General features: G+C 43.2%; 1 protein-coding gene across 7 annotated transcripts in view; it reads left to right on the top strand.

Moving 5' to 3' along the window:
- The first annotated feature begins 226 nt into the window (after positions 1–226).
- Positions 227–14,440, top strand: part of YAP1 (Yes associated protein 1) — a 312,565-nt gene continuing 298,351 nt past the window's right edge. For all 7 annotated transcript variants that reach the window (XM_029602407.1, XM_029602409.1, XM_029602408.1 and 4 more), the window contains exon 1: positions 227–850. In XM_029602407.1, coding sequence (XP_029458267.1) covers positions 638–850 — 213 coding nt within the window. In that variant the 5' untranslated portion in view covers positions 227–637. The remainder of the gene's footprint in view (positions 851–14,440) is intronic.

The following is a 14,440-nucleotide window of genomic DNA, read 5'->3' on the forward strand; positions in this document are numbered from 1 at the left end:
CTAAGGCGTAAACAGTTAATTAACTTCCTTCACGTTTCAGCACCGGACCGGTTCTAATGCACCGACAACCGCCCCAAGTAATTTTCAACCACCACTACTGGCGCTTCCAAAGTTTCCCAGAGTGGACCTAGCCCCTACCCGGCGCCGGCAAGGCAGAATGGGGGAGCCCCGCCCCATGACGTCATGCGCAGTTGACGCCAGAAAAGTTCGGAGCTGGCGCCGGGATCGCGCGCAGGCACTTTTTTTTTTTTTTTGGGAAAAGTTTTGCGAAGTATCTGTGCCGCTCTCTCCGGTAGTACGAAGGGCTTTGAGCGGTGCCTGTGTCCACTTCTTCCCGTTTAGACTTACGCGGCACGGTCCCGGGAAGGCGGAATCCTCCGGGCAGCGCTAGAAAAGTTCCCGGGAGCAGAGGAAAGTTTCGGCGTCGGAGGAAGCCGGGGACGGTCGGGCCGGAGCCTGCGGCTGCTCGAGTCTCTGGGATGCGCCTGGCAGCCTGAGACCCAGCAGAGCCTCAGCCCTGTCTCCGCTAGCACCGGGGGGCTTCCGTCCCGTCCTACGGGCGCTGTGTCCGCAGCGCAGCGAGGAGCGAGCGTCTGTCGGCGGGCCGGAGAGCGCCTCCCTGCCCCCCCACCCCACCATGGACCCTAGCCAGCAGCCGCCGGCCCCGCAGCCGCCCGCGGGCCACCAGATCGTGCACGTCCGCGGGGACTCTGAGACCGACCTGGAGGCGCTCTTCAACGCTGTCATGAACCCTAAGAACGCCAATGTGCCCCAGACTCTGCCCATGAGGATGAGGAAACTCCCCGACTCCTTCTTCAAGCAGCCTGAGCCAAAGTCCCACTCCCGACAGGTAACGCAACCGGGCCCCGCCGCTTTCTGCAGGCAAAAATGCCCCATAGCCTTTCCGATCTCTGCTCTCTGTGAATCCGGACTCTCAATCAAATCTCTCTCCGACTTGCAGACTATGCACCCCTCCCCCCCCCCCCCCCCCCCCCCCCAGTCTAACCAAATCACTGTCCCCGACCTGCAGACTGTATAACCTTCAATCTATCAAATCATTGACGTACAACTGTACAACCCCCCAATCTACCCAAATCACTGTTCCCGACCTGCAAACTATACCCTTCAATCCAACTAAATCACTTCCCCCACCAATCTGCAGACTGTGCACCTCACCATTTTAACCAGCTCCCCCCGACCTGCAGACTTTGCACCCGCAGTCTAACCAAATCACTTCCTCCCATTTGCAGACTGTGCACCTCCAACCAAGCTAACCAAATCGCTTCCCCCGACAGTGCCCCCTCCCATTTAACCAAATCATTGACCCAGACCCGGAGTATACACGCAGTTGCAAATCCCCGTCGCGATGCTGCACCTCTAAATTACTTTCTGTAGACTACGCTCATAGCCTTATCAAATCTTTACGCCCTGCACTCTGGTTTTACTGGAAGGAAAACTGGGAAGGCCGCTTGTTCCCCCCATCATTCCTAAGAGTAGGCAGGTATAGTTCCAGGGGAGTTGCAACTAGGGCCCCCTGGAGGTGCAGCCTTTCGTTATGTATGAGTTAAAAAAAAAAAAAAAAAAAAAGCTTTCTGCTCCCCCTCACACTAGCTTTAAAGATCCAGCTCCCACCGAGAGCATTTGTGGGTGGGAGAAGGAGAGGAGGTGTGGTATTGCTTAGCCCTCAATCCTTTTGGTTAGTCTTAGAAATCTATTTTCTCTCTAAGAAAAAGAATCTACATTTTCAAGACCTTTCGTCCTCCCAACAGACTTCTATCTCAATCGTTTGAAAACTGCAACCCTAGAAGGAGGGGGGATGGGGAGTGCTGCGGGGGAGGATGGACTTCTTCCAGCTGGAGAGGGAATGAGCTTAGCACTGATTCCAAGTGTTGGAAGGAAACTTTGTGTAATCAGAGTTGAAAAGTATATCATGTACCTCCTGGTGACTTTTTTTTTTTCTTTTGTCCTGCTGTAGCTGCTTGTGACCCCAAACCCGAGATTTGTGTTTCAATATGTTCCCAAACTTTTAGTCTCGCATCTTTGCAGTTTATCTGATGTTTGTCAGGGTTGCTCTGTACATAGGGACCTTCGTTTTGAGTTTTTATTTTTCCTCAATAGTTTATTATTGTTTAATATAACAGAAAATCAGAGGAAAAATACTACTTCCCCCGAAATTATTTTTTCCTGTTTTTGTTGTTTATAATAAACACTGACAAATTCTTGAGGAGAAATAAAATAAAAACTGAAGGGCCCTATCAGTACAGCATTGTCCCAGGGGTTCTGATTTTGTATTTTTCTGTTTTACTTGTTCTATTTAGGAGACCTGTATAAGTATTACTTTTATTTGCTTATTTTTAAGTCCTATGGCAGGAGTAAGCTTTATTCCCCCCCCCCCCCCAACAAACAAGGGGGTAAGTATGGTGGCAGAAAACTATTGCAATATAGAGTAGGGTTGGAAATTACTTAGAGCACAATTACGTTTTCAATCCATTTGCATTGGCAGTACAGTTTGGGGCAGTATACCGTAGTAGATTGAACACAGAGAGAGGATCCAGGATAGAAGTTCCAGATTCCCCTTCAGCCACTGACTCTTGCATCTCCTCCCTCCCTGACTATTTTCACACTCCCTCCTCCAAATCTCTGTGACCCAACTGAGAACCTGGTGCTTCTCCAAACCTGGCTTTCCTGATCAGCAAAGAGTGTTAGCTTGGCTTCTGAGTTCTGAGAGGTTTTTTTTTTTTTTTCCTTCGACACATCTATTTAGAAGTAAAGGTTGATACATATGTTGCAGGTTATATGTGATTACTAGATTATAAGAGGCATTTATGACTAGCTTTCAAAAATTATGAGCTGGACTAACTAAGCAGATATTTCACCATAGACTTGGAGTGAGATGGGCGTGCTTGATAAATCTCATTTTAGGTCTTTAGTGATAGTATCTGCATTTCACAATGGTTGTATGCAAGATGATTTGATTTTAGGCAGGGATATTTTAAATATTTGACAAATCGATAAAAATACTGAACAATTGCAGTCTTTTAATTCTGATTGTAAACAGAAAGTATGCATATAATTAGATGTGATACCAGTCAGGTTATTCTCTGTAGTATGATGTTAATTGGTAAAATGGACTTCTGCTATACTCTTTTTATTTTTTTTTAATGCCTATTCATGTTCACCTTATGCCCCAACTTAGTCTAGTCATTGGGGCAATGTTCAGTGTTCATCGGTCATACATACTTATCTTCTAGAATGTGTGGATTTTTGGATCCTGAGTCAGGTGTCACTGTTGAGTAGGGGCCAGAGCTGCCTCCCCCACGGGGAGAGGGCAGGATATGTATTGTGAAAGCTGCTTCCACAACATCCCCTAGCTGCCTTTGGTAGTGTGGCCTGCCCTGTAGATACACCTGGCCAGGCCTTACTGCATGTCATTTTTGGGGTATCTTGGGTTTAACTTTGTAACCAAATGGCCTGCTTTCATGGAGTTGTGCAATTAATATCTAGAGACCTATTATGCCTCAAATCAGGAAAAATACAATGCAAAAACATGTTGCCAAAATTGTGAACTTATATTTTTGGGACCATCATTCTATCCCCTCTTTGTCTTTTAGAACATAAATTATGCTCCATCAATAGACTAGTGGGGTTGTCATTTAATAATCGGTCCTTACTCTTTTAAAACATTTCAACACCATAAATGTGAAAATAGTGGAGTGCTTTGTGTGACGAATCAGGAAAAGGCAGTCAAGTATTTGTGTGTGCAGTTAAGCTTTGTGATTTACAGTAAATTCATTGGTGGGCATCTTGATGAAGTGGTTCACATGGGCTCTGGGTGGCAGGGAAAGTGATTTGTTGCTGCAGGATTGAAGGCAGCACAGAGGGGTTAATTGCTCTTTAGCCGTTGACCAATGAGGGAAACCAGAAATTGCCTGGTTGTCTTGTGCTCAATGGGCATTTAAATGAAACGAGGGATATATAAAAAGAGAGAATCATTTGACAGTTGAAATTCCTTTATTGTCCTGATTTCTACTTAATTGCATTTGGAGAAGGTGTTTTAAAGCAGTAGACTAAATGAGAGAGAATCTGAAAAAGCTCAAGGCGTGGTCTTTGGCTGCTAAGCTTTGGTACTGAAGAATTCACAGTTGGATTTCTGCACCCCAACAGCTAAGGGAGGTACACAGTGGAGGGGTGGGGTGAGGTATTGATGTCTTCAAAGCAGAAATGAGATTTCTGAGTGATAGGGCTGGATTTAAGATAACGGGGGCCCCTAGGTAGAAAATGTGGGGCAAAGGATTCCCTCTTCCTTCTCCCCCTTCCTTTGGAAATCAGAGGTCAGCAGGAGGAACCCAAGTTTTTTGGGTACCTTCAGAATTTGGTACCCAAAGCATGTGCCTATGTTGCCTCTGCCTAAATCCAGCCCTGTTGTGTGCTTTATATTCATTTATTCTAAGGTAAAGTGGTGGCTAGAGCTGGAGGGATGCCTCAGGGGAACCATAACTAGAAGAAAAGACGACACAAAAATTGCACAGGTAGCACCCAATACCTGTTTTTAACTGAAGATGGTAAAATAGAGAACTTATTTGGAGACGCCAGCATTAAAAGCTGTGACCTATGCATTGATTTTCACGGTTAAACTGCATTACAGTAATCTTATTTGGGCATTCAGGAAAAGACTATTTGCAGGTTACAGCTAGTTGAAAATACAGCTGCTCACATGGTTTTGGAAAAATGTAGGAGAACCTCTGCCAGAACCCTTTTTACAAGAACTTCATTGGTTACCAGTTGTTGAGTGATGTAAATTTAAGAACTTGGTTCTGGCTTTCAGAACCCTGAATGGTTTTGGCCTCCCTTCATTGAAGGTTCTCTGGAATGACATGCCGAAGCTAAAAGAAATTTATGATATGTAGGGAAACAATATCTTCAGCTTCCTCCAGTGAAACAATTTTGTCATTCTTGTTTGTATAACAGATCTTGTCAGTTGTAATTCCAGGCCTATGGAATGGTCTACCATAGGAATTAAGAGAAGTAAATTTGCCGTAAAAGGTTGAAAACCTGGTTTATGGCTGTTAATAATTAGATCTTTTTTTGTGGGATTTCATTTCTGGAATTCATGCCAATTGCAGAATACCCTATTAATAACTATTTTTGGCTTCGGTATGTGAGGATGGGTTAGTTATGGGTGGGGATGTATAGTTTTTAAATTTTTGTATTAATCATGGCACTTAATGCTATAACTTATTTTGTTTTTGTTTTTTTTTTTTTTTGCTTGCTCACTTTGTTCTTTGCTTTGGGTGATTTGTCTCACTCTGTAAAGTGATTCATAAATGCTGCTAAATAAGTAATTATGCCCATTGTAGAGGTGGTTGATAAGACCTCACCCAGTCCTAGAGTATTGTGTCCAGATCTGGAAGCCATACCTCAGGAATGATATAGACAGGGTAGAGGCAATCCAGAGAAGGGCTATAAAAATGGTGCAGCATCTGCATGGAAAGTAGAAGACTTAAGGACCTAAATATATATATGCTAGAGAAGAGGAGTGACAGGGGAGATATGGTAGATATAGTTAAATATCTAAAAGGTATTAGTATACAAGAGGACCTTGCAAGATTGGGGGATGGGACTCTAAATGTCAGATTAAATTTAATGCAGACAAGTGTAAGTGACACATTGGGAAGAATAATTCAAACTATAGTTACATGATGCTGGTTCTGTATTAAGGCATCGCCATCTGGGAAAAGGATCTTTGAGTCATTGTGCACAATACATTGAAATCCTCTATTCTGTGTGTGGCGGCAGTCAAAAAGCAAATAGAATGTTAGATATTATAAGGAAAGGAATGGAAAATAAAATAGAAGATATCATAAGGGCTCTGCATCAATCCATGGTGTGACCACACCTTAAATAGCATATGCAGTTCTGGTTGCCCCTTCTCAAAAAAAAAAAAAAAAAAAGGGAGATCAAAATGATGAATGGAATGGCTCGTCTTCCCTGTAAGGAAAGGCTAAACAGGTTAGGACTGTTCAACCTGGAGAAGAGATGGCTGAGAGGAGATGTAATAAGTCTATAAAATCATAATTAGTGTGGAACAGGTAAATGGAGAATAGTCCTTTACCCTTTCCAGTAGTACTAGAACTAGGAGATACTCCATGAAGCTAATAAGTAGCACGTTTAGTTCAAATCTTTTTATTCAAGTTTCAAGTAACATACAAATAAACAGAAAAACTTCAGAAGAATAAGCATCCTTAATGGCAGAAACTACCAAAATCAGAAGAGAGAGCGAGTCAGCTGGTCAAACATTAAAATGTCTATGGGTCCCCACATTTCCACCCATTATTGTTCTATTATGTTGTACTGCACTGACTTTTTCATATTTGTAATACAGACCATATTCCAACAAAAATGAGCATTAACAGCAGCTGCATCTTTCCAACTGGACAGGACTAATTTAAGTGCAGTGGCCAATAGAAAGTCTAATAAACAGCATTGAGAGGAATTCAAGAGATCAAGGATTGGTAAGAAGTGCAGCATAATCTGTCATAAATCCTAACATCCTGTATTTTCCCCTCCCCACCTGCCAATAAGTAAAATTCAGAAGGCAATAAAATAGCATTTATAATAAAGTGGCATTTAAAGAACATATCCAGCAACTATGAGAAGGTAGTAATCCAGCTCCATGAGCCAAAAAATAGTGATTGAGTAATATGGGTAGCTAAAGAAACAGAATTGAGGACTGCCAATAGCGATTTCAGGGAATAGGAACATCAACAACCAATTTATCTTCCCACAATTTTTTGAGTCCTAAGCAACGATGGAATTTAGTATTGGTTTTTCTCTTTTTCTTTTTTTTAAAAATAAACATATATTAGCAGCAGTATGTGAATGTGATACAATCAAATGCAAGAGAGAATTGAGGATGCATAACAAAGCCACGCAAATTTGGAAAGGACTGCCGAATACAATGTTGTAACTGTGGCCAGTGAAAATGAGGTAGGTACTGGAAGCTTGGAAGTCAGAGCAGCAAAGGAGATGTAACTATCGTCCTCTATCACTTGACCAATGGACTAGATCCCAGCTGCTATTCATTAGGTAGCACTTCTAAAACAAATCAGACAATACTTTTTCACTCGGTGCACAATTAAACTATGGAATTTTTTGTTATAGGATGGTTGTGAAAGCAGTTATTGTAGTTAGGTTTAAAAAGCATCTTGTTCAGTAATTCTCACCTTTTTTTTTTATGAGACACACCTGACATGATGCTCATCTGCACACTACACTTAATAGCTGTACTAAAAAAAGATCTATATTAAAAATGATGCAAGAGAAAGTATTCTTTTTATTTCAATAACTGCTAATAAAAATTTATTTTTCAGAAAAAGTAATCTTTGCTTACTGTATCAGTGAGAAATCTGGGACTGATATGCTGCACACAGGTTTGTGCATCTTACTGTCAACCTCCAAGAAGTTCTGACCTCTTCTGGGGTTTACCCAGAGCAGAGAAAGGAAGTTTCCCAACTCACCATAGAAAAAAAAAAAAATAAATAAAAAAAAAAATATATATATATATATATATATATAAATAAATTCTGGTATTCCCTCAGTAACTGTACTTCAAAATCCCTTCCCTGCCAGACGTTTTGTGAAATAACATGAAAATCTGCTAAAAAGGCACGAAAGAATTGTTCAGCATACTTGCCATTCCATAAGAGCAGTAACACCCAGGACTTGAATAGCAACAACCTTACCTATGAAAAAGCAGCACTGCAAATATAGAACACAATATGCTTCCTATTGGATAAACAAAGCAAGCCACACTACGATATATCCCTACACAGATCATGTGTGCTAATTAGCAGAATCCTTCACCTTTGTCACACATGCAGATCACAGACTGACCCTTACCAAATGCAGAATAAAAAAAAAAAAAAAAATTAAAAACAAGCATACAGACAAAAACTGAAACTCCAAGAAGCTCTGGTGGGCACGGTAGTGGGGAATACAGCATACCTGCAACACTTCTGCTTGGGAAAAGCCTCAACAGGAAACGGTGATGGGGAATTTCAAGTACCAGGCTCCTTGCTCATCACTCTTCTCAAGGAGCAAGCACATGTGTTAGAAAGCATAGGCTTGCTATGCCAAACGTTTGGTGACACGCTGGTTGAGAACTGTTGGTCTAGACACGTTCCTGGAGGAAAAGTCCATAAACTATTAGCCATGCAGAATTGGAAAAGCCACTGCTTATCCCTGGTTATGAGCAAGAAGGCTTGGACCATTTCTTTGGGATCCATCTGGATACTTGTGTCCTGGATTGGCCACTGTTGGAGATGGGATGCTGGGCTTGATGTCATCCTGGATCAGACCAAAGGTCCATTTCTTATTTTCTCTTTTTTTCCTGAAAGAGAGGAAGAAAGGGTGATATGAAGCTGAAAGGAGGTAGCTTTGGTTGCATTGTCTGGAAATATTTTTTTCACAGAAAGGGTGGTGGATGTATAGAATGCCCTCCCAGAGCAGGTGGTAGAGGCTAAAATTTTAAGACTTCAAGAAGGTGTCACATAGGCACAATGTATGTAAAGTGTCCTGCTCAAACAATTCAACAAATGGGGCTGCCAGAATGAATGGCAAAGTGAGAAATAGCAAATGTTAGCAGCTGTAGCAGAAATGCTAGGACTGTCTTGACAGACTGTGATGATAGAATTAACTACCTGCTTATTCTGTCTTGCAGACTGAAGTTCTAGCAGAAATTCAGGTACTTGCATGGTTAGAGCAGTGGACTATGAACCAGGAGACAAGGGTTCGAGTCCCACTGTCACTCCTTGTGACCTTGGGCAAGTCACTTTAACCCTTCATTGCCTCAGGTACAAAACTTAGATTGTAAGCCCTCTGGGGATAGGGAAATACCTACAGTACCTGAATGTAAACCGATGTGATATCTCAGATCGAATATCGGTATATAAAAATACTAAATAAAGTTGTCTATCTGGCAGGTTACACACATTCCATATCGATTGGGTCAGTACAACAGGTTGGCTGTGGTGAGGTATCACCTAGAAAGGTCTTGGGCACCTGGGAGGCCAGGTATTTGTGTGACAGCCTTGCTAGTATTGTAAACCGTTTAGGTTATCACAAAACTTTATGGTTCGACATGGGAAGAGGGTGCTGGGGTGAAATGAATTGGAGGTCTTGCATGCTCATTGATGCAAGAGAATGGTAGTACAAAGGAGGAAGACAACTTCCTGGATAAGAGAGATTTTACAAGCATGACACCCTATGACTGGCTGCTGGGCTATCTATATGTTGGGCAGATTGGATGGGTCAGTTGGTCTTTTTTGCTATCATCTACTGTTACGCTGTAAAGAGGTGTAATCTTTTATTCCCAAATAAAGTACAGCGATAACAAATCCATATATAGTAAAACGAAATCTAGAGAAGAGGCAATAGAACCAAGAAATGGGCAAGTTGATTTTGTCATCTCTGTAAATAATGCTGCTGTCTTAAGATGCTCATATCATTAGGGTGGATTGCATTTGTGTGCATAAATTCCAATTAGAACTTTATTATGAGGGGCAAGGTGAAGCCTGCATGGACCATTCCCTGCTTCCAATCTTTCACTAAAATGATCTGTCTCTGTACCTGGTATTGAAGTCTTTGCCGTTCAGCGTTTTAGCACAGATAGTAGAGACCCCTAAGCAGTATACAAGTGATTTAATTAAATACATTTTCTATTACAGGGCAAGAAACTAAGCATCATAAAATGCTCGTGCACATCCTTGTTTGCATTATTTGCAGAGTCTTCCCAATTCTTCTCTATCCCACCCATCACCTTTTTCCTATTTGATAAAATTAGTGCTTCTGAATTTGATCAACCCCAGTTAGTTACACCTATAAGGAAGTAAGGTGTTCCACATTGTATATACAGGTTTACACACTTTCAGGACACAATCCAGGACTGTTATTGGTGACCTTTAAGAATTCCACACACACAAAAAAATCACTCAGACTTCACTAGCTTAAATACCAGTGCACTACCAGATATCCTGCCTCCCCATCTTGCAACAGCCTTGGGCCATGCTGCCCTCTTTCCCTTGCCTTCCTTCCTACAGTATATTTCCCCATCTTTCTCCCCCACTTACTTCCCTTTTTCTCTTCCACCCTACCACTTCTTTTCTACACTACTCATTTCTCTCTTCCTTCCTTATCTCTCCCCCTCTCCTTCTGGCTGTCTCTTGTCTTCCCTCTCCTCCTTCCCCCCCCCCCCCCCCCCCCCATAGCACTATCTGTTCACCATGATCCAGTCATAGGGAGTTGCCCTCTATGCTACAGTAGCAACACTATGGGCATTAGTATCACCGGCTCCATCTTATCAGCCTGGTGGAAGAGCGCTGCCCTGGAGCACAGCAGTGGTAACAACTTCCTCTCCTGCTCGCAAAGGGGTCAATTTTTAAATCCCGCATGCATGCGTCCAGGGTACTCATGGTTTAACAAGATGTATGAATTTGAGTATCATATGTTTGGACAGAATGTGAGCATGACAATGACTTCTGGGTTTGGACATTGGCTGGCCCTGGAATTTAAAGCCCCCTTTTAGAAATAGCACAGCTGTAACCCATTATCTCTTTGATGCTGAAGTTGAGTATTGTCCTGACAGCTATGTGGACATCGAAGTGCGCGCGCATGTTATAAAATACAATTCCCGTGTGCACATGCATGTCGGATTTTAATGTCTGCGCACACCATTGCGGGCTGGTGGACTCTTCCGCACACAATGGGGGAGGGGGAGTGGGTTTACAAAACAACGTGCGGTGATGGAAGTAGGGTTTTCCCAGTTCCCTCCCAGTCCATTCCAATTAAGGAACGAGGGAACATAAGAACATAAGATATTACTATGCTGGGTGAGACCAAGGGTCCATCAAGCCCAGCATCCTGTTTCCAACAGAGGCCAAAACCAGGCCACAAGAACCTGGTAATTACCCAAACACTAAGAAGAACCCATGCTTCTGATGCAATTAATAGCAGTGGCTATTCCCTAAGTATAATTGATTATAATAGCCATTAATTGACTTCTCCTCCAAGAACTTATCCAAACCTTTTTTGAACCCAGCTGCACTAACTGCACTAACCACATCCTCTGGCAACAAATTCCAGAGCTTTATTGTGTGTTGAGTGAAAGAATTTTCTCCGATTAGTCTTAAATGTGCTACTTGCTAACTTCATGGAATGCCCCCTAGTCCTTCTATTATTCGAAAGGGTAAATAACTGATTCACATTTACTCGTTCAAGACTCCTCATGATCTTAAAGACCTCTCATATCCCCCTTTAGCTGTCTCTTCTCCAAGTTGAACAGCCCTAACCTCTTCAACCTGTCCTCATAGGGGAGCTGTTCCATCCCCTTTATCATTTTGGTTGCCCTTCTCTGTACCTTCTCCATCGCAACTATCTTTTTTGAGATGCGGCGACCAGAATTGTACACAGTATTCAAGGTGCGGTCTCACCATGGAGCGATATAGAGGCATTATTACATTTTCCGTTTTATTAACCATTCCCTTCCTAATAATTCCTAACATTCTATTTGCTTTTTTGACTGCTGCAGCACACTGAGCCGACGATTTTAAAGTATTATCCACTATGATGCCTAGATCTCTTTCCTGGGTGGTAGCTCCTAATATGGAACCTAACCATCGTGTAAGTACAGCAAGGGTTATTTTTCCCTATATGCAACACCTTGCACTTGTCCACATTAAATTTCATCTGCCATTTGGATGCCCAATCTTCCAGTCTTGCAAGGTCCTCCTGTAATGTATCACAGTCTGCTTGTGATTTAACTACTCTGAATAATTTTGTATCATCCGCAAATTTGATAACCTCACTCATTGTATTCCTTTCCAGATCATTTATATATATATTGAAAAGCACCGGTCCAAGTACAGATCCCTGAGACACTCCACTGTTTATCCTTTTCCACTGAGAAAATTCTAACCAGTTTGTAATCCACGAAAGAACATCGCCTCCTATCCCATGACGTTTTAGTTTTCGTAGAAGCCTCTCATGAGGGACTTTGTCAAACGCCTTCTGAAAATCCAAATACACTACATCTACCGGTTCACCTTTATCCACATGTTTATTAACCCGTTCAAAAAAAAAATGAAGCAGATTTGTTAGACAAGACTTCCCTTGGGTAAATCCATGTTAACTGTGTCCCATTAAATCATGTCTTTCTATATGCTCTATGATTTGAATCTTGAGAATAGTTTCCACTATTTTTCCCGGCACTGAAGTCAGGCTCACTGGTCTATAGTTACCCGGATCGCCCCTTGGAGCCTTTTTTAAATATTGGGGTTACATTGGCCACCTTCCAGTCTTCAGGTACAATGTATGATTTTAATGATAGGTTACAAATTTTAACTAATAGATCAGAAATTTCATTTTTGAGTTCCTTCAGAACCCTAGGATGCATACCATCCGGTCCAGGTGATTTGCTACTCTTTAGTTTGTCAATCTGGCCAATACATCTTCCAGGTTCACAGTGATTTCGTTCAGTTCATCTGACTCATCACCCCTGAAAACAATCTCTGGTTAGTAGTAAACACGGAGGCAAAGAATTCATTTAGTCTTTCTGCAATGGCTTTATCTTCCCTACGAGCCCCTTTAAACCAGTCTGTCATCTAATGGTCCAACCGACTCCCTCACAGGTTTCTTGCTTTGGATATATTTTAAAAAGTGTTTGAGTTTTTTTGCCTCTATGGCCAACTTCATTTCAAATTCTCTCTTCGCCCTGTCTTATCAATGTTTTATACTTACCTTGACAATGCTTATGTTTTATCCTGTTTTCTTCAGATGGATCCTTCTTCCAATGTTTGAAGGATGTTTTTTAGCTAAAATAGCCTCTTTCACTTCACCTTTTAACCATGACAGTAATCGTTTTGCCTTCCTTCCACCTTTCTTAATGTGCGGAATACATATGGACTGCGCCTCTAGGATTGTATTTTTTTTTTGTTTATAACTTACCTGCTTCTTTGGAGCAGAAGTAAGTTATGCATGCCAGCTGGCTGCCGGTGTGAACTTCCCCAAGATAGGGCCTAATGGCCACTGTCCCAGCCGATCCCTGCCCCGTCCGTTTGAGACAGGCCAGCACTTCATGTACCGAGGGATATGTATGTGGCCATGCACTCATCTCTGTTTTAGTGCACAGTGCTCTGAAAATTTAACATACATAGTGACATAGTAATGATGGCAGAAAAAGACCAAAATGGTCCATCTGGTCTGCCCAGCAAGCTTCCCAAGGTAGTAACTGCCGCTCCATACAGATTACTCCCATGTTTCTCTTAAGGGTAGTAACTGCTGCTTCATGCCGGTTAAGCTTTAGGGATCCACAGTGTTTATCCCATGCCCCTTTGAAATCCTTCACAGTTTTAGTCTTCACCACTTCTTCCGGAAGGGCATTCGAGGCGTCCACCACCCTTTCAGTGAAGACATACCGTATTTTTCGCTCCATAAGACGCACTTTTTTTCCCCCAAAGGTGGGGGGAAAATGTATGTGCGTCTTATGGAGCGAATATAAAAAAAAAACCAAACAAAAATCTAACAAACACCCCCCCCCCCCCCGACTCCCCCAAGACCTGCCGAATTAATTTCCTGCAACCCCCCACCCTCCTGACCCCCCCAAGACCTGCCAAACGTCCCTGGTGGTCCAGCGGGGGTCCAGGAGCGGTCCGGGAACGATCTCCTGGGCGTGAGCCGTCGGCTGCCAGTAAACAAAATGGCGCCGACGGCCCTATGCCCTCACTATGTCACTGAGACCGACCAATAGCAGCGGTCGGTCTCAGTGACATAGTGAGGGCATAGGGCCGTCGGCGCCATTTTGTTTACTGGCAGCCGACGGCCCTATGCCCTCACTATGTCACTGAGACCGACCAATAGCAGCGATCGGTCTCAGTGACATAGTGAGGGCATAGGGCCGTCGGCTGCCAGTAAACAAAATGGCGCCGACGGCCCTATGCCCTCACTATGTCACTGAGACCGACCAATAGCAGCGGTCGGTCTCAGTGACATAGTGAGGGCATAGGGCCGTCGGCGCCATTTTGTTTACTGGCAGCCGACGGCTCACGCCCAGGAGATCGTTCCCGGACCGCTCCTGGACCCCCGCTGGACCACCAGGGACGTTTGGCAGGTCTTGGGGGGGTCAGGAGGGTGGGGGGTTGCAGGAAATTAATTCGGCAGGTCTTGGGGGGGTCAGGGGGGTGGAGGTTGTTAATTTAAAGGGTTGGGATGGGGGGGTTTGGGGGTTCCCACAGAAAGAAAAATTTTCTGATCTGGGGAGTGGACCGAAATGGCCCTCCCCAGACCCGAAAACAAAATGGGGAGAAAAAAAAAACTATGCACTCCCCTAATTTGCTCCATAAGACGCCCAGACGCAGAGCCGGTTTAGCACAATTTTTTTTTTTTAAAT

The sequence above is a fragment of the Rhinatrema bivittatum genome, chromosome 5, assembly GCF_901001135.1.
Source record: "Rhinatrema bivittatum chromosome 5, aRhiBiv1.1, whole genome shotgun sequence".
NCBI lineage: Eukaryota > Metazoa > Chordata > Amphibia > Gymnophiona > Rhinatrematidae > Rhinatrema > Rhinatrema bivittatum.